Source organism: Gigantopelta aegis, chromosome 1 (assembly GCF_016097555.1).
Source record: "Gigantopelta aegis isolate Gae_Host chromosome 1, Gae_host_genome, whole genome shotgun sequence".
In the NCBI taxonomy this organism is placed as follows: domain Eukaryota; kingdom Metazoa; phylum Mollusca; class Gastropoda; order Neomphalida; family Peltospiridae; genus Gigantopelta; species Gigantopelta aegis.
In genome coordinates this window covers 6,737,584-6,756,581 of record NC_054699.1, presented here as the reverse complement: position 1 = coordinate 6,756,581, position 18,998 = coordinate 6,737,584, and the positions used below count along the sequence as shown (strand labels likewise).

General features: G+C 38.7%; 1 protein-coding gene across 1 annotated transcript; it reads left to right on the top strand.

The window, feature by feature from the left end:
• Nucleotides 1-8,282: 8,282 nt before the first annotated feature.
• Nucleotides 8,283-18,743, top strand: LOC121369956 (solute carrier family 22 member 15-like). The gene is made up of 7 exons (XM_041495042.1): nt 8,283-8,514; nt 9,832-10,070; nt 12,034-12,168; nt 13,582-13,664; nt 14,761-14,881; nt 15,991-16,063; nt 18,484-18,743. Exons 2-7 carry the CDS (start codon nt 10,036-10,038, stop codon nt 18,697-18,699), a joined length of 663 nt encoding a protein of 220 aa, XP_041350976.1. The 5' UTR covers nt 8,283-8,514; nt 9,832-10,035; the 3' UTR covers nt 18,700-18,743.
• The last annotated feature ends 255 nt before the right edge of the window (nt 18,744-18,998 follow it).

Below are 18,998 nucleotides of genomic sequence, written 5' to 3'. Positions count from 1 at the left end.
CGCACGCCACATGAACGTCCATCAGAGCACCATTGCACGTCTATGGGACAGGTACCAGCCGTTTCATAAGCTGAAGACCGGCCCAGAAGTGGAAGACCTTGCATAACAACTGCAGCTCAAGATCGCTACATCCGGGTCACACAAGGTACTGATTTCAGCCCCTTCGTGCGACGCTGTTTGGTGACGAAAACGCCTCCACTGCCTTCAGTCCATAGCAGGAACATTGTCACATACTCATGTCAAATTAGACCATGATACGTTCATAAATAACGAAATTCCATGAATATTTTGCCTATGCGTTTCTTTTTTGACAGAGTATATATATAACATAGTCGTTTTGAGAAGAAAAATATCTTTAAACTTAACTTTGTCATTTTAAATACATTTATTTAAATCTAGGTCGGACAGCATACTTATATAAGACGCCTACATCTCTCCCCGGCCAACTACGCTTTATAAGTGCTCGGTTTCCGGACCTTTGTGGAAATTATTAAACATTGTCAACGCCGCAATGAAAACGTCTTTATTCGATGTTATGTCAGGAAAGTCTACACTCTGAAAATAGATTTCCTGGGAAAGTGAATAAGGTGGGAGGAGGCTGGGTTTTTTGTTGTTATTGTTGTTGTTGTTGTTGTGGGTTTTTTGGCAAGAGTCTCGTGAGTATGAGAAAATGCGAGAAGACTCTGCTAAAATAAAACTGCTTCGTTACAGAGGAACACTTGGGACGACGTATTTAAAAGTGTTTCGGAAGTTTTAAAAGTTATAATTAAAATAGTTTTGTGATAAAAAAAAAAGAGGATATTTTATAATTACATCTTTCAGATCATTCTAAACTACCCGCTATTTGGGCGTCTGACATATTGTAACAATTGAGAGAGAGAGAGAGAGAGAGAGAGAGAGAGAGAGAGAGAGAGAGAGAGAGAGAGAGAGAGAGAGAGAGAGAGAGAGAGAGAGAGAGAGGGAGTGGGGGGGGGGGGGGGAGAGAAACCCGCTGACGCCATATGGGTTACTTCTACCGAAAAACCCCAGCATATGACTTTTATATGCATTGTCTCATTTTCCAGGACATTACATACCAAGGCATTTGATAAAGTGTGTTTGGTTTGTTTAACGACACCACTAGAGCACGTTGATTTATTAATCATCGGCTATTGGATGTTAAACACTTGGTAATTGTGACATAATATAAGAGAGGAAACGAACTACATGTTGTTGTTGTTTTTTCAATTAGCAGCAAGGAATCTTTTATATGCACCATCCCACAGACAGGATAGCACATTCCATGGTCTTTGATATACCAGTCGTGGTGCACTGGCGGGACGAGAAGCAGCCTGATGGACGGCCTTTGATGTCAACAGATAATGAATAACGCCGGAGGAGCGTCTTACGACGATGTTTCCCGGGAACTAGAGGAAACGCGATGCTGTTAGACGTACAAATGTTTCGTAATACCGAAACCCGTTGGGGAACAGCGACACAGTAAACGTATTTCGGTGTATTTAAAAAGGATTTCTCGGGGAAACCCGCGGAAGAAGAGCCACCCTATTTATTAGAGTGAGACGAATTCCATGGTCACGATGATGATTAGCAGCAATCAACCTCATCGTAAGATCTCGCTTGCGGAAGAATTTATATTTGATCCATTCTGAGTAAGTTTTTCATGTATGTACTTAAATAAAGTGTTCACTGATAATAATAATAATAATAATAATAATAATAAATTACAATAATAATAATAATAGCATATTAATAATAATAATAATAATAATAATAGATATTTATTTGCAGCGATCAGATGACCTACATATTTGTTCAGCAGGTTGTTTAAACATCACATACAAAAAGTGATTATATAATATACAGTAGCTTGTGGCCAGCGATTTACACACCCAGATATGACGTACACATTTGTTACACCGCAGGTGGGACAATCGAAATAGTTTGAAGTTGTTACGAATTCTGCTCTGCAGCAAAATATGCTGTTGAGCGAAGTAAAGCGCCATTTAGCTTTTTACTCGATGACTGACAAACATCTTGCTGGCACTGTATGGTCGTCGTTGTCCGATCAGCCTCGGAGCATCGGGTATGCATTATTATAAAATATGCTAAGGGATCCTTCATGGTATCCTCGACCATCGAAATTATATATAAAAGATCATACGAAAGATCCCCTTAAGAAAGAAAAGAAAGAAATGCGTCTCTCTCTCTCTCTCTCTCTCTCTCTCTCTCTCTCTCTCTCTCTCTCTCTGTCTGTCTCTCTCTCTCTCTCGAATTTCTCTCTCAGCAAGTCCTTCGGTTAACAAAAATACTGGAAGGGCACCAAGGCAATTTTTTTCTTTATCAACATACTTTCTATCAAATTCTGACAAAGAAGGATTATATATTATAATTAATTACATTTGTATATTTTAAAAAAGTGCAACGCAACTATATGTTTGAATTAAAAAAGGAGTCATGAAGTGATAATAAAAGTACCTAACATTATTATACCATGGTAATAGTAAATACATGATACAGTTACAGGTACAACCTCATGTCTAAGACTCATCACTTAATGTGGTCCTTAACCATATGTCTGACGCCATATAACCGTAAATAAAATGTGTTGAGTACGTCGTTAAATAAAACATTTCCTTCTTCTTATCACTTAAGTGTAGTTTAGCTAACGTCAATGATTTTTGTGTTAATAAATGATTGACGATATGTTATATATTGTATACAAGTAGACACTAGTACACTCATGTCACATTAGTCTGTGCGGCACATAAGCCTGCGCATATTTCGTTGCGTTACTTCCGTAAACAAGCGTTCAGGTATGTATATAAACAAACAAACAAACAAAACAATTTTAATTCACCCATATTTTTTTTTTTAAACAAACTATTTTGATTGTAAACAAATATAAAACTGTTATCAATAATAATTTAATTCAATATATAGCTAAATTAATGCATCAATGATATGTTTTTGTCAGCCTAATTAAAACAACGTTCACTCACCTGTCAAAACGCCATTCCCCTACCATAGCTACAATAGGCAATGTCTTATTTTACCTTACAGGGAATGAATAAAAAAACTGTTATCATATACATCATAGTAATTTATGACTCTATAAGTGAAATAAAAGTAAAACTTTACCTATTTAAATGAAAGACTGAAGTATATTTTAAATTTTCCTCCCAGTGACACGTCCAAATCCAACATGGCTGCTAGTCTCCTTATGATGATCAAATGATTCACTTTAGCTATAGTCTGTTTCAAAATATTGATTTATTATCTTTGTCTCAAGCGTATTGGGGTGTGTGGAAGACTTTTAAATCTTAAATCTAGTCATATATCTTTAGATATTAAATATTAAATCAAAACAGTAGATGAAAAGGGATATGTTTCACAATTAAATTAATACTTAAAAAATAATAATCTGATAGTAATATTATATATTGTTGCAGATGACAGATGAAACTGGGGAAGCCTCACTAAGCAATGCATTCAACTATATCAAGGATAATGGACAGGTCATTCGTAATGCCGCTAGGATGTTCAATGTACAAGAGTCGACCTTAAGGACTAGAATAAGCAATCCTTCATTATTTGATTCAAAAATAGGTAGGCCTGGGATGTTTTCCAGAAATGAGGAAATACAGCTGGCAAACCACTGTAAATCAATGGGAAAAATTGGATACGGGTATTGTCGTTGGCAGATAATGGAAATGGCAGAAAGTCTAGTTTAGCTAAAGGGAGGGAGTTCTACCTCAAACAAGAGGTGGTATTATGGATTTGTCAAGCGGGTCAAAGATCTGTCCAATATCTAGTGAGAGGACCACAGTGGTGTCTCTAGTTGAGGGGGGAGGGGGGCACAAGCCAGATTTTAAAAAGTTGTAGTTATAGAGTAGGAACAAAAAACAAACAAACAAAACACGTACACTTTTGTCCTCGTCCCACCGTCCCCCGTTACAAGTCACTGTGGTTGTTGACACACGAAGTAACAGGTACAAACCGTGCTAAAATACCAATGGTAATAACGCAATTGACAACAGTTAACGACATTTATAAAAATATTCTTTGCTATACTTATGCATTATTATTCATTGATTATTTAAGTTTAGATACGGCTCTAACTGTCGTGGTTTATAATAATAAATATATTATATGATTTTAAACAACGGCACGACATTTAGTTATTTTTAACAACCCCTGAAAGACGGAATGGCCGAGTGGGCGATCATGTGACGCAACGTCACGATATAGGTCGGCGAACTTAGAATTTTGCTGTCCGGAGTTTGCCGAAGCTTAGCTGAATGTGGGTGCTGTCGGGTTTCTTTCTGTAGTGTGTGTATTAGTAACTAATATCTGAATTTTGTTTAATCAATCAACTCGAAAATGATCGATGTAAAGGTATTTGACGTCAAACATAGGATTGTTGTGGTATTAGAGCGGAAATCTTTGACAACTTTTTGGTTATCGGGAATTGCCAAAAAAATGCATAGCTTGGTCTCTGACTGTAATGAGAGCGTATTTATGTCCAAATGTCCGTCTAGCTCTCTTACAGTCAGAGTACTCGGGCTAAACTCGGCCCAGATGATCCGATCACAAACGTTTCACGTGATTCTGAGGTGCTCGAAAGAGTTATTATTACTTAATTTGTTTGACGATGACGGCGGTATCCAAACGTAAATAAACAATGAATAATAAAGTTAAGTCACAAAGAATATATTTATAAACGTCTTTAACTTTAAACGGCTGTGAATAACGTTATTTCTTATGGGCATTTTAGCAAGTATTTAAGCGACCTGTTACTTCGTGTGTCAACAAGCAAGCCGACTTCGCTAGATGCGATTTTTCATGTTACATTTTGTGTCATCGCTAAATAATAAAATGCTGGGTTTTAATATATCATACCTGTCAACTGTCATGCATTTGGCGTGAGTCTCACACATTTGTAACAAACATCACGCTCTCACGCAACGCTACTACAATCTCACGCTTTTTAAATATATAGGCTACGTGTACAAATAGAAGTTTATATATATAAATAAATCAATGTGCTCTCCTGGTATTGTTTAACAAAAACGCACTTTTAACTTTCCTCTGAAGTGTACATTCTAGAAATACCACATGTTTCACATCCAATAGCCGATGATTAATTAATCAATGTTCTTTCCTGGTGTCGTTAAACCAAAAACAAACTGGGTTTTTTTTTTTTCAAACAGATAATTCAGAAATACATTTACCAATATTTAATAGGCAAACGACATCAATTCAAGATTTATTTTCAAGTCTATATTTAAAAATGACTTGATATAATAAACGTTTTTGGTGTTGTAAAATACTAGTATACACATAATATGCATCAGGCCTACTCAGTATAATTGGCTTTTGAGATCACAGCCTGTAAACCGTGTCAGTGGCAAGCTTGCCATAGTTGGGTTTTTCTGTTAATTGTGTTTTGGATCCAATATGTGAGAAATAAAAAATAAAAAAAAACAATTAAAATGTCAGACAGAATTTTTAAAATGCCGTTAAAACGACATATGGTACACGACGAATTCTATATCAATCGAATATTATAATTTTAATTTAATGATTAGAATAATTAACAACGAACATTTTTTTTTTTCATCCTCTCACGACCGTTTGTTCTGTATTTTAGCCATTGTAATATGTTTGTATGGGTTTGGAACATGAAATATGGCAATAATTCAATATGGCGAAAAAAATAAGCATATTTGGGTGTTTTGGTGATTTTTTCTTTTTATAAAACATTTAAATTTTGGTATTGGTGGGTCCATTGAGCTATTTCTCACTCCAGCCAGTGCACCACGACTGGTATATCAAAGGCCGTGGTATATGCTATCCTGTCTGTGAAATGGTGCATTTAAAAGATCGCTTGCTGGTAATGTGTCCAAATTACCAAATGCTTGACATCCAATAACCGATGATTAATAAATCAATGTGTTCTAGCGGTGTCGTTAAACAAAACAATCCTCCCTCCCTCCCCCCCCCCTCTCTCTCTCTCTCTCTCTCTCTCTCTCTCTCTCTCTCTCTCTCTCTCTCTCTCTCTCTCTTAAAAGTGCATATACCGCTAATATACAACATCCATTTGAGTTGTTGGATGCAGACCACCACCTGGAAAAAGTAATGGATCCGCGCCCGAACGTAAAACATAAAATCGGTGAAGCGAGCGATTTTCCTGTTCTTTTGACTGAACTTCCAGGCGACCATTTATCTAGTCTGTTCGCTGAACTCTCAGTGTTTGGAGATGTTATAGGATCATTGGGCCGGTTTATCATCTGTCGCTAAGAACTAACACACTAACCATAAACTCATCCCTGGATAGCTGACGTTTGTTCCAGGTAAGCATACTTAAACCTTAAAGTGATAGTCCTCCGGGGTTTGTTTGTTTGTTTGTTTTTTGTTTTTTGTTTGTTGTTGTTGTTGTTTTTTGTTTTGTTTTTGTTTTGTTTTTTTTTGGGGGGGGGGGGGCATTATAAAATATTTCCGACTTGTGAAATATTTTAACGACAAAAAATACATACAAAATATTGCTTCTTGTCTAAAGTATCAGTTTATTCAATTTTAATTGCCTTGTGGGTTTTTTCTTGTTTTTTCTTGTTTTTGTTTTTTTTTTTTTTTTGGGGGGGGGGAGGGGTTGGGGAGGGGGGGGGGGGGGCGGGTTGTCCTAATGTTTGAAGTAACCCAAACAGGATTTAGTCTCCCAATAAGTACGTACATATGCAGATTGTATATTGGGAAATAAAATGATGTTTGACCAAGTGCTACCACCAGGACGATAATAAACACGTTTAATATACAACTACTGATATCTAAAGCAGAGTTCATGTTTAACTGCCCATTTGGACGGAAGGAAAGACGGAAGGAAATGTTTCATTTAACGACGCACTCAACACACTATAGGGGCGGGACGTAGCCCAGTGGTAAAGTAATAACTTGATGCGCGGTCGGTTTGGGATCGATCCCCGTTGGTGGGCCCACTGGGCTATTTTTCGTTCCAGCCAGTGCATCACGACTGGTATATCAAATGCCGTGGTATGTATTATCATGTCTGTGGGATGATGCATATAAAAGATCCCTTTTGCTGATCGAAAAGAATAGCCCATGACGTGGCGACAGCGGGTTTCCTTTCTCAATATCTGAGTGGTCCTTAACCATATGTCTGACGCCATATAACCGTAAATAAAATGTGTTGAGTCAGATACAAAAACTGTTCACGAGTTTCATAAAAAAAGGTAAGACAGGTAAGCTAGTTTAGTATTTTATTTATTACAAACCAACTGCAAACAAGCCGAAACACATTCTAAATAGGCAGATGTCGAGACCTATTACACGTTATTTTTTACGAATTGGGTCAGCAAGTGATCTACGCCATGCTATCGTCACGCCAATATTACACTAGTAAGATATTGAGTGATTGTTATGACATAAGCAATATCTTACACTGGTGTGTAATAAAATAGGACTATACGAAAATAGGATTTACTTGTCAGTAAAAAGGTGTCGTTAAATATATAATCGTTTCTTTTCATTAAAGCGATGTTCCGGCTCTAAAATTTCAGATGTCGGAGAAAAAGAAAAAAAGCTACTTTGGAAATTCTACTCGGCGATCTGGGCTCGTTTGATCGTTTCCAGATAATAATGATGCAATGTTTGTTTATACCGACCGCTCTCGTGGGATTTAGCCTCGTTCTCCCGTCGTTTACTGGCGTGGCTCCTGATTGGTGGTGTGTACCTACTGGCGACAACAACAACCAATAGCAGCGCACGAATGTAACATTCAAAGTTTGTAGTGTCAATGGTACTGAATGTGTCCGAGAATACGGCTCCAATATGGTGACAACAGTTCCCGAGGTAAGACAGTTTTATTATATTAAACTTACAAAATCTAAAGTCAGGGCTTTATTTTTATTATTATTATTAAAAAAGTTATTTAATGTTATTATGCTTTATTGTGTCACTCATAAATGTCACTCTTTCATAGTTGACTTGAATATGTTCAGCAACTTTACAATTGTTTAACTGATGTTAACATATAGGCCTACCTGTATTTGATACCCAACAGCCAAAATATATTTTGCGTTAGGGTGTCGTTTAACATTCATTCATTGATTCATTCAATCATTCAAAGAAACAATACAACTTATTTTAGAAATGATTTCCAGGACTATACGTGCTAATTCCAAAGAATATTGTCGCAGTAAGGTCTGGCTTTAAGGACACTGAGTATCTCTAATTGGATAATTCTGCACGTGATGCTGTCTGTTTCAGTGGGATCTCGTGTGTGAAAACAAGTGGGTGACGAAGACCATTACGTCAATCCAGATGGCGGGAATTCTGGTGGGCGTCGTCATCACGGGTCAGATGTCAGACTCGTTCGGACGTAAGAAGATCTTCTTCTCGGGGGTCCTCGCGAATTCGATCTGCAACTTAATTTGTCCGTTTTCCGTTTCCTGGGAGATGTTTGCGGTACTACTGTGTCTCTTGGGTATAAACGCTGGTGTGATTCTGTATTTGTATTTTTCATACTTGTTAGACTTTGTTGGAGAGAAATGGCGCCCTGTTCTGTCGGCAATGCCTCACTGGTCACTAAGTGTAGCCACTGTTGCCATGCTCGCCTGGCTGATACCAGACTGGAAATATCTATATGCTATCTGTGGAGCAGCCGAAATTCCATTTGTCGTTGGATATTTGTAAGTTACAACTATTCTTGAATGTGTCAATCAAATGTCTATCCCGTCTGAAAACAAACAAAATAACATTAAACAAACTAAATAAAAACAAACAAAAACAGCACATGCACACACGATCAAAGCAACACAAAATATTGTGTTATTCTAGTCCGAAGGGACGTAGAAAGTGTGGTTCTTTCAACGTCCGAATATTTTTACATAGGCTACCCTATATATGGCTGGTATTCAAAACATGTGACAACAAATGGATACAAAAACCAAAATGAACAACCTACCGTACTCAGTAAATCCTGATTGAAATACTTGCATCATTATTAACAAAATAAATCTTCTAACAACAATATATGAAAAAAATTGCCCGCCATTTTAAAGTTGCTAAATAGAGAGAATCAACTCGCCCTGCACATTGAGATAAGTATTGACTTAATGTGCGCCCTGCACTAGTATTATTTATAGCACTGACTACTCCAGATCTAGGTTTCATCTTGTTCTTCATCCATTTCACCTTATTTTCGTGCTTACATCAAGTTAAGGTTGAGGCACGCTGTCCTGGACACACACCTCAGCTATCTGAACTTTCTGTCCAGGACAGTGGGTTAGTGTTAGTTGTTAATGAGGGAGAACTCGGTGTAGTGGACTTGCACCTATTTATTGAGTCATTAAAACACGCTCTGGGTGGGAGCCGGTACCGGGCTGCGAACCCAGTACCTACCAGGTATATCTCTTATAACATTATGTTTATTTAAAATAATATTAACCCTTATCACGTACATTGTATAAGGTGGCAATGGGGTGCAAAGAACTAACCAGCGGGACAAGAGATCATATCCATGGAATTCGGATTTGTAGTGCAAGGACAGAAGTGAAATAGCATTATGCATCTTAATTCCAGCTCTGAACATGGATGCCAGATTCCACACATTCGACTTTTGTTTCCCGTTATGTGTCATAGCCCTATAATGTAGCCAGCGTCAAGCGTACAGCAAAGTGCTCTTCGTTGCACGGGTACTCGAGTCCTGTGAACGGACTGGAGTCTTGCTAGACTCAGCCCCTGCCCGAGTACTCGAGTACTCGTGGAGACTCTACATGGTATATACTCATCTTTGTAGTGTGTAAATCGTTTCAGTTTTATGCCAGAGAGTATGCGCTGGTTAGTGGTACACGACAGGGTGGATGAGGCGGAGAAGTGGGAAACACTATCGCCAGGTACAACCGAGTGAAAACGCCTCACGATGTACGCAAACGTCTCCAGGCGGTGGCTGATGAGGAGAAAAGTGGGCAGCAAAAGGCCAAGAATTATTCCTACATCGACGTGTTCCGCGGGAAAACCATGATCAAAACGACCATCTGTTCAAGCTTTGTCTGGTTAGTATGCAGGACTCACACTGGAACAAATTGTGGTTTATCCAGTTTTTAGATACCGTGTGAATATGTATGTCGAGTATTTCCCTGAAAATTATTAAAATGTGGTTAATTTAAGGAATATTTTATTAGCCAAAAGTTAAAGGTACTGAATGAAGAGATGCTTCTCTCATAATGGAACATTTACAACTATATTCAAATGTAATTTATATATTATTTAACGTGCATGTATGATTCAATTAATTGTTATCGTGTAACCTGCCAATTATGCAATAACATTTTTTTTAATCCCACTGCCCCCTTTCCTTTCTGTCCTTTGAATTCCATCTCATTTCTTCCTGATCTGGCAACTCCTCCTATCTTTCAACTTCTTTCGCTGCCCACCTCCACATCCCAGTTCTTGTCTCTTCAACCGTGACATGTGCCACACACCTGCCATTCCCCATCAGCTTTTAGCTGTGGGATTAGTATGACCACATCGGGGAGTGGTCAGTAGTTACTGCTGGCATTGTTAAGAGGCACTTGTAACCACCTAGTATACACCCTTACTAGCGGAGGTCGTTAGTTCCGTGGGTCAGATCAGATTTATTAGCGGCAGAAAACGAGCATGCCAGGTGGGTGCAGGGAAGTACACAGAGACTGCATCCGTTGAGGAAGCTGAGACATGTGGGCGATGGTGTGGACAGCTCAGAAATTAGAGTCGGAGGAAACTGACAGAAAATGTATTGCATCGCTCAAAGAGGACTGCCACTCCCAGACTACTTTTTCTAACCCCAAACTAGCATAGAATAGAGCTCATTCGAATAAATATGGCTGAGATGGCATGCACCCATGGAAGATTTTACCAGAAAACGATGGGAGAATGTGCACAAGTTCAAAATATGGAATAGCATTGGCGTAAGTTTACTGTAAGGCACCTCGGATCCCGAACTCACAAATACCATTTGAATCCTTTAAATAATGGTACGTCCTGTTTGTACACTGTATCCTTCCTATGATAATAATCATGCAGGCAGTACTAAACCGAATAACTTCCGGCTGGGTCAAAGTTCGAGGTGCACCGAACTTTTGATAGAAAAGTTAACACCATCATTCCTGTGTCATCAGTCCTGTGACTGGTGATAAATGTGTGTTGGTTGTAACAAACCATAAGGTTTCATCTGGACAAAACATGTATGCAATTTTATTCCATCTAGTACCACTGTGTCAAGTAGACTTGTGCCTGTAACATGTATGGGGTACGGTTCCTGTAAAACTAACTACTCAAATGTTGTGCGGAACTAGGGTAGCTATAGACGCTACCCGTTATCTCTGAAATGAGCAGCTTGATCCCTAATTTTTTCTGAATCACTTTAAAGGGACATACCCTAGTTTTTAAACACTAACGCATATTTTTGACTATTATAACCGTTTTTTGATAACTTAAATCATACTTTACTTAGATTTTATTGTTTAGATTATCAATTTTCGTACATTCGAAGTGTTTTTGTTTATCCTGGGTTTTTAATATCACAAAATGCATTTCTCATATTTTTAAAAACGCACGTGCGTCTGAGAAGTAACAGTTATGGAGTCGAGTTATAGTCTATTTTAGAGGGTATTTCACCATTTCAAATTCACAGACTCCTGTTTCAGTCAAATTGTAACTTTATCCAAATGTGTTACAGGTTTGTAGATTAACTAAACTTAGTGTTAAATTTCACGGGTTGAAACTAGGATATGTCCCTTTAAGGGTGAGAGTATTTATATCCGTGGTGTTTATGTCGATTGCAGGTAGGAGGTTTAGTCACATGTTGCTATTGTCGTCCGTGGATTTTGATATGGTAGTATACACCCTGCAACACTCTAGGTAGGCTACACCTACATAAACAGTAATGCATAACAGTTGCGGCCGTAGCATATGTTGTTGTTTTTTCGATTGGAAACTGGCATTTTAAATTTTATTCTTAACCATGTTTCTGCTCAGGTGTAGCTGTTCTATCGTATTCTACGGCATGACGTTCGGGGCTCACGGACTCACCGGAAACCTCTACTTGAATATCTTCATCCTCACCATTTGCGATTTACCAATTCGTGCGTTCATATTTTGGTTTCTTAGAAGGTAATGTCTTTATCAAATCATAATAATCTATTACAGGATAACCCCAAAAACATTAATTTCAGCCATAGTTTAAAGGTGTTGTTTTTCGTTTAACGACACCACTAATGCACATTGATTTGTTAATCATCAGTTATTTTATATTGTCATTTTGACAGTCATAGAAAGGAAACCCGCTACATTTTCCCATTAGTAGCAAGGGACCTTTTATATGCACCATCCCACAGACAGGATAGCACATACCACGACCTTTGATATACCAGTCGTAGTGCACTGGCTGGAACGAGAAATAGCTCAATGGGTCCACCGACGGGGATCGATCCTAGACCGACCGCACATCAAGCGATCGCTTTACCACTGGGCTACGTCCCGCCTCGTCAGGCATAGTGACAAATGTTATCCTTCCAGTCTCGGCTTCTTAAAAACTAGCACCTTTTTTAAACCAACACTGCACAACTATATGTCCACATAGGGCTACGGGCGCTCATTTTGTAAGGGAGGTGGGGAGAGGGGCAGGTCACGTTTTGCTAGAATTAAATGAAAATAACCCGAATCTGGATAACAACATTTATTTATTCATATTAGCATTACTGTCAAACCGATGTATTTAGGTTTGCAAACCAAACACTACGCATTTTTACAATGGTTACAACCAATTATTGTGGGTAGAATGATGGAAAAAACATGCCAAGGGTGTTACAGGGCTAACGCCAGGAAGGGGTACAATATCCAAATAGGGCACCTATGATATTCGTGATGTTTAGGTTTTAATTCTATTTGTAGATTTGGTCGGAAGTGGAATAGTATCGCTTTCCTCTTTTTTGGTGGTTTGTTCTTAGTCGCTACTGTAATTATTAAAAATACCGGTAAGTGCTGTCCTGTTATTTCGTACATGTTCAACGCGATTCTAAATTTACTGTTTAGGGGCGGATGTAGGGGTGCAGTGTTTAAAACGGACACCTACAGTATTAGCAGAGGGGTACACTATTCCAAAGTATACGAGCACCACTGGGCTACGTCCCGCCTCGTCAGGCATAGTGACAAATGTTATCCTTCCAGTCTCGGCTTCTTAAAAACTAGCACCTTTTTTAAACCAACACTGCTCAACTATATGTCCACATAGGGCTACGTGCGCCCATTTTGTAAGGGAGGTGGGGAGAGGGGCAGGTCACGTTTTGCTAGAATTAAATGAAAATAACCCGAATCTGGATAACAACATTTATTTATTCATATTAGCATTACTGTCAAACCAATGTATTTACGGTTGCAAACCAAACACTACGCATTTTGACAATGGTTACAACCAATTATTGTCTATAGAATGATGGAAAAAAAACATGCCAAGGGTGTTACAGGGCCAACGCCAGGAAGGGGTACAATGATATTCGTGATGTTAGGTTTTAATTCTATTTGTAGATTTGGTCGGAAGTGGAGTAGTATCGCTTTCCTCTTTTTTGGTGGTTTGTGCTTAGTCGCTACTGTAATTATCAAAAATACTGGTAAGTGCTGTCCTGTTATTTCGCACATGTTCAACACGATTCTAAATTTACTGTTTAGGGGCGGATGTAGGGGCGCAGTGTTTAAAAAGAACACCTACAGTATTAACAGAGGGGTGCAATATTCCAAAGTATACGAGCATTCATTGTAATGCCAATACGTTAATAAAAGTTAGCTTGTTTTGTTTAATGACACAACTAAAGCACATTGATTTATTAATCATCGACTATTAGATTTAAAACATATGGTAATTTTGACATATTGTTTTAGAGAGGAAAGTCGCTACATTTGTTTTCATTAGTAGCAAGGGATATTTTATATGCACAATCCCACAGAGAGGATAGCACATACCACGAATTTTGATATACCAGTCGTGGGGCACTGACTGGAAAGAGAAATAGCCCAATGGGCACACCGACGCGGATAAATCCCAGACTGACAACGCATCAAGCGAGCAATTACCAGGCTGATGTAGATATTGTAGATGTAGATATTGTACTGCGATGGTGTTTGTGGGGGGTGGGGGAGGGGGGTGGGCTCCGCCGATATTGTAGATATTGTACTGCGATGGTGTTTGTGGGGAGGTGGGGGAGGGGGGCTCCGCCGATCTCCCCCGCCTGGAGGTGTTATACTGAATCAGAATCCGACACGATTGAGCATTATTCAAGATGGCGTCCAAAATGGCCACCATGATATATAAACATGGTACTATCTTGGATACTTTATAGCCTGTGACAACCATTTGACTTTACATTGGCAAGTTCTATACTTCATTCGTGTATATACGTAGCCAGCGTACTATACGAAATTACTGCATTTCGTATTTGGTTACCGTATCGATATTGTCGTTGATTTCATTGCTATTGTTGTTATTCACATATGTTGTTGTTGCTGTTTTGTAAATTTAAGTTCACACACACACACACACACATACACACACACACACACACACACACACACATATATATATATATATATATATATATATATATATATATATATATATATATATATATATATATATATATTATTATTATTATTATTATTATTATTATTATTATTATTATTATTATTATTATTATTATATGTTTTATTTAGCTGACGCACAATACAAAGACCATCTCATTAGAACCATGGCCGTTTTAGCCAAAGCGGCGATTGGTGGCGCCTGGACAACCATGTATATATACACCAACGAACTGTACCCGACAGTCGTCAGGTAAGGTATTATTTATTGTTGTAGTCTTGGTATATAGTGTTCCTACTGGCAGTAGCTTAGAACCGGCCTCGGTAGGTACTGGGTTCGCAGCCCGGTACTGGCTCCCACCCAGAGCTAGTTTTAACGATTCATTGGGTAGACCGCCGAAATCCTCTTTTCTCTAACTAACCACTACCAAGTACCCCACTGTCCTGGACAGAGGTATGTGTGCTCAGGGCAGCGTGCTTGAACCTTAATTGGATATAAGCATGAAAATACATGTAAGTTGAAATGAAATGAAATCAGAGTAGCTTAGATCATTTGGTAGATCGCTAGACTTCCATACTGATAGTCCGTGGTTCGCATCCCCTCAGTGGAGGTGGATGTTTATCTGTTACAATATCATGGGATGCTTTAAAATAGTTGTTTTGTTTAACGACACAACTAGAGGACATTGATTTAATAATCATCGGCTATTGGACATCAAATATTTGGTAATTTTGACATATAGTCTTAGAGAGGAAACCCGCTACATTTTTCCATTAGTAGCCAGGGTCTTTTATATGCACCATCCTGCAGACAGCATAGCACATACCACAACATTTGATATACCAGTTGTGGTGCACTGGCTGGAACCAGAAATACCCGAGGAATGACAAACTGATATGAAGGTCGAAACGTTCTGTTCTTCAGTCTGTCCTTACGTTCATATCTCCACATATTCACCCAGCCGTCTCCCCGTATGTCTATCTGTCTCCGTATATGTTCTCCCGTCCGTCCGTCCGTCCATCTATCTGCATGTTTTTCTATCCCTCTAGGCAATTTCTTGTTCCAGCCAGTACACCACGACTGGTATATCAAAGGCCGTGGTATGTGTTCCCTTGTCTGTGGGGTGGTGCATATGAAAGATCCCGTACAACTAGCAGAAAGTTGTAGCGGTTTTCCTCTATTAGACTATATGTTACAATTACCAAATGTTTGATATCAATTAGCCGATGATTAATTAACCAATGTGCTCTAGTGATGTGGTTAAACAAGAACGCTAACCTTTTATGCCTCTGTTTTTATCTGCTGCCCATGGTACTTTCTTTCTGCCTGCCTCTATGAATGGTTTTATACATATCTTTCAGGACAATTGGTGTTGGTGTGAGTCAAATCTTTTCACGGGTAGGAGGTATCATGGCACCATTGGTTCTGTTGATGGTAAGTTGACTCTACTGATGGTAAGTTAATTCTATTTACGGTACGTTGTTTGTATTGATGGTATATTGATGATACATGATTGTACCTCAAAATAATTGTGTATGTATAGCAAACATATTTTCGGCAGTCTGATTAAAATCAGCTCTACTGGTCTACCAGTATATCTGACAGCATTGCGTGGACTCCCATGTCCAGGTGACATTTCACTGTCTACCAGTAGATCCGACAGCATTGCGTGGACTCTCATGTCCAGGTGACATTTCACTGTCTACCAGTAGATCTGACAGCACTGCGTGGACTGCGATGTCCAGGCGACACTTCCGTCTGTAAATATTAATTTAAATATCGACCAATCACACTTCACCTTTTATAACGTTATTTATGAGCAAACAAATTCTAAAACATATTGAGCTCCACAGGTAATAGTTATTAACCAGTGGAGCTAATTTTAATCAAATTGATATTTTCAGCAGTAAAATAATGTTTGAGCTACTAGAAACATTAGAGGGGGTGACAAATACTTTGATTTTTTTAAATAATACAATATCACTCTGCTCAGACTGAAAATACCTTTCCAGTGAGACACCACATTTGTTGATACAGGCACGACTGAAGCTAGTAGACACTGGGGGACTGAGAGAGATCGAGGGTGCAAAGCAAAGTGTCTAGGGGCTTCTGGATATGTTCCCCCGTACAATTGTGAAAACTAGATGTCCTGAGATGCAATTTCCTGCATTCTACAAGTAAAAATCATCCCTGCCTTAAGATTTACTACCGTACCTGTCGCAGCTTTATTTAAGACCCCTCCTATCCCCCAAAATTGTTTTAGAGGTCAAAATGGCAAACTTAGGATTAGCATATATTTCAGAAAAACTAAAGAAGAAATGCAGAGAGGAATAATTTATTTCCAAAACAAATAAACTAATAAATTAATTTTCTCACAAATAGGAAGTTACAGAAATAGTTCCTTCAAGCTATATCATATACATATACATGAATGTTTAAATTCTGATTATATTCAGAATTGGCTATATTTTATTTATCCATTTACTGTTCTATGTTTCATTTAACTTCATTTCAATTTATGTTCATGCTTATATCCAAATGAGGTTCAAGCACGCTGTCCTGGGCACACACCTCATCTGTCTGGGCTGTCAGTGGGTTAGTTGCAAGTTTGTTAGTGGTTAGTGAGAGAGAAGGGGGTGTAGCCTTACACCTACCCATTGAGCCTTTAAGAACTCGCTCTTGGTTGGAGCCGGTACCGGGATGCGAACCCTGTAACTACCAGCCTGTAGTCAGATGGCTTAACTACGACGCCGGTACTGTTCTATATATTTTTATTATTATAATAATGGAGTTTTGTTCAAACGAGAGGCACTGTGAGTCGCAATTCAGAAACTGAATTGACTGGACAATAGCACTCAAACCCATGTAGAATTTCAATGAATGTATGTAAAATTACATATAACTATTTTTATCTGATGTCTGTATTAAATTAGTCGTTAAACAAAATAAACTTTCAACTTTATTCCTATCCTAGTAAATCTGCTTTGGTCCCTAAAACAATAAATTACGGACGATGTGTAGTGGTTGGTAAAAACAAGTGACTTACTAACATTTCATGCCAATGTAAATCTGTTTTGTTCCTGAAATAATACATTACTCGGAATATTGACGTATGCTAATCGTGGTGCATTGTTGAGGTGTGGTGTTTGGTAGCTTGTAAAAACAAGTTACTTACTCGTACTATGACATTGTTCCTTCTTAAGTGTCCTAGTCATACTGTTTATTAATCGTCTGCTATTGGATGTCAAACATTTGGTGATCTCTGACATATTACAGTCTTGGAGAGAAAACCCGCTACATTTTTCTATTAGTAGTAAGGGATCTTTTATATGCACGTTCGATCAGACAGCGCAGCACATACCACGGTCTTTGATATACAAGTCGTGGTGCACTAATTGGAACAAGAGTTTGTATACTACCAAATAAAATCCACTAAACGACGATTCTAACATAAATGGCAGAAGTTGTTGTTTCAATCAAGAAAGTGTACGGGGGTGGGGGGTCAGAAACACATTATAAAAATGTTGGAACAGTTTGACCCCCCACACCCCACCCGTCCTGCACACGCATTTGGTATATACATATTTGTAATACATCTCAGTCACTGATTGATCCACGACCGGTATATCAAAGGTTGTGGTGTATGATGTTCTGTTTGAAAATGCATATAACAAACAACAAAAAAACAAACATAAATAAATACATAAAATGTTCCTGACTCTGACCTTGAGTTATCGTGTTCTAAAAATGTAAAATGTGCGGGCGTGTTGTGCGAAAATGTAGCTGAATATTCCTTTCCTTTTCGACAACATCACAACGTGTAACGTCTGTACTAGAACGTCATTTTGTTGCAGGGCGAAGATAACATCGTCGTCCCCTTCGTGACAATGGGATGTTTCATCATCATCAGCGCCGCGTGTCTCTTCTTGTTGCCGGAGACCAAAGGGAGACCACTGGAGGACACATTAAAAAAGAAAGCGAAAGTCGAGTTTGTGGAAATCCCCAAGCAAGAGGAGGGCAGAACGTTCGAGGCTAACATCCCCGAAACAGAAACAGTAGCATTTTTGTAGGGGAGCAGGCTGATTTTTGCCAGAATTAAACAAACGTGCCCGAATCGCCATTCATTGTTACATGGATTACAACCAATATTGTGGGTAGAATAATGAAAATACATGGTGAAAAGTGTTTAGACCAGCTCATTTCGCCCGAATTTTAGGGTTTTCACCAGGGGACGACCCCCGCCGGCCCCCCCTCCACCACACCCCACCCACCCCAATCCCCGCCCCGTACGCTTACGAACAATACTGCTTAACTTGACAGTTATTACTACTATTAAGTAATGTTTATAGTTTAACGCTCTTGCATGTAT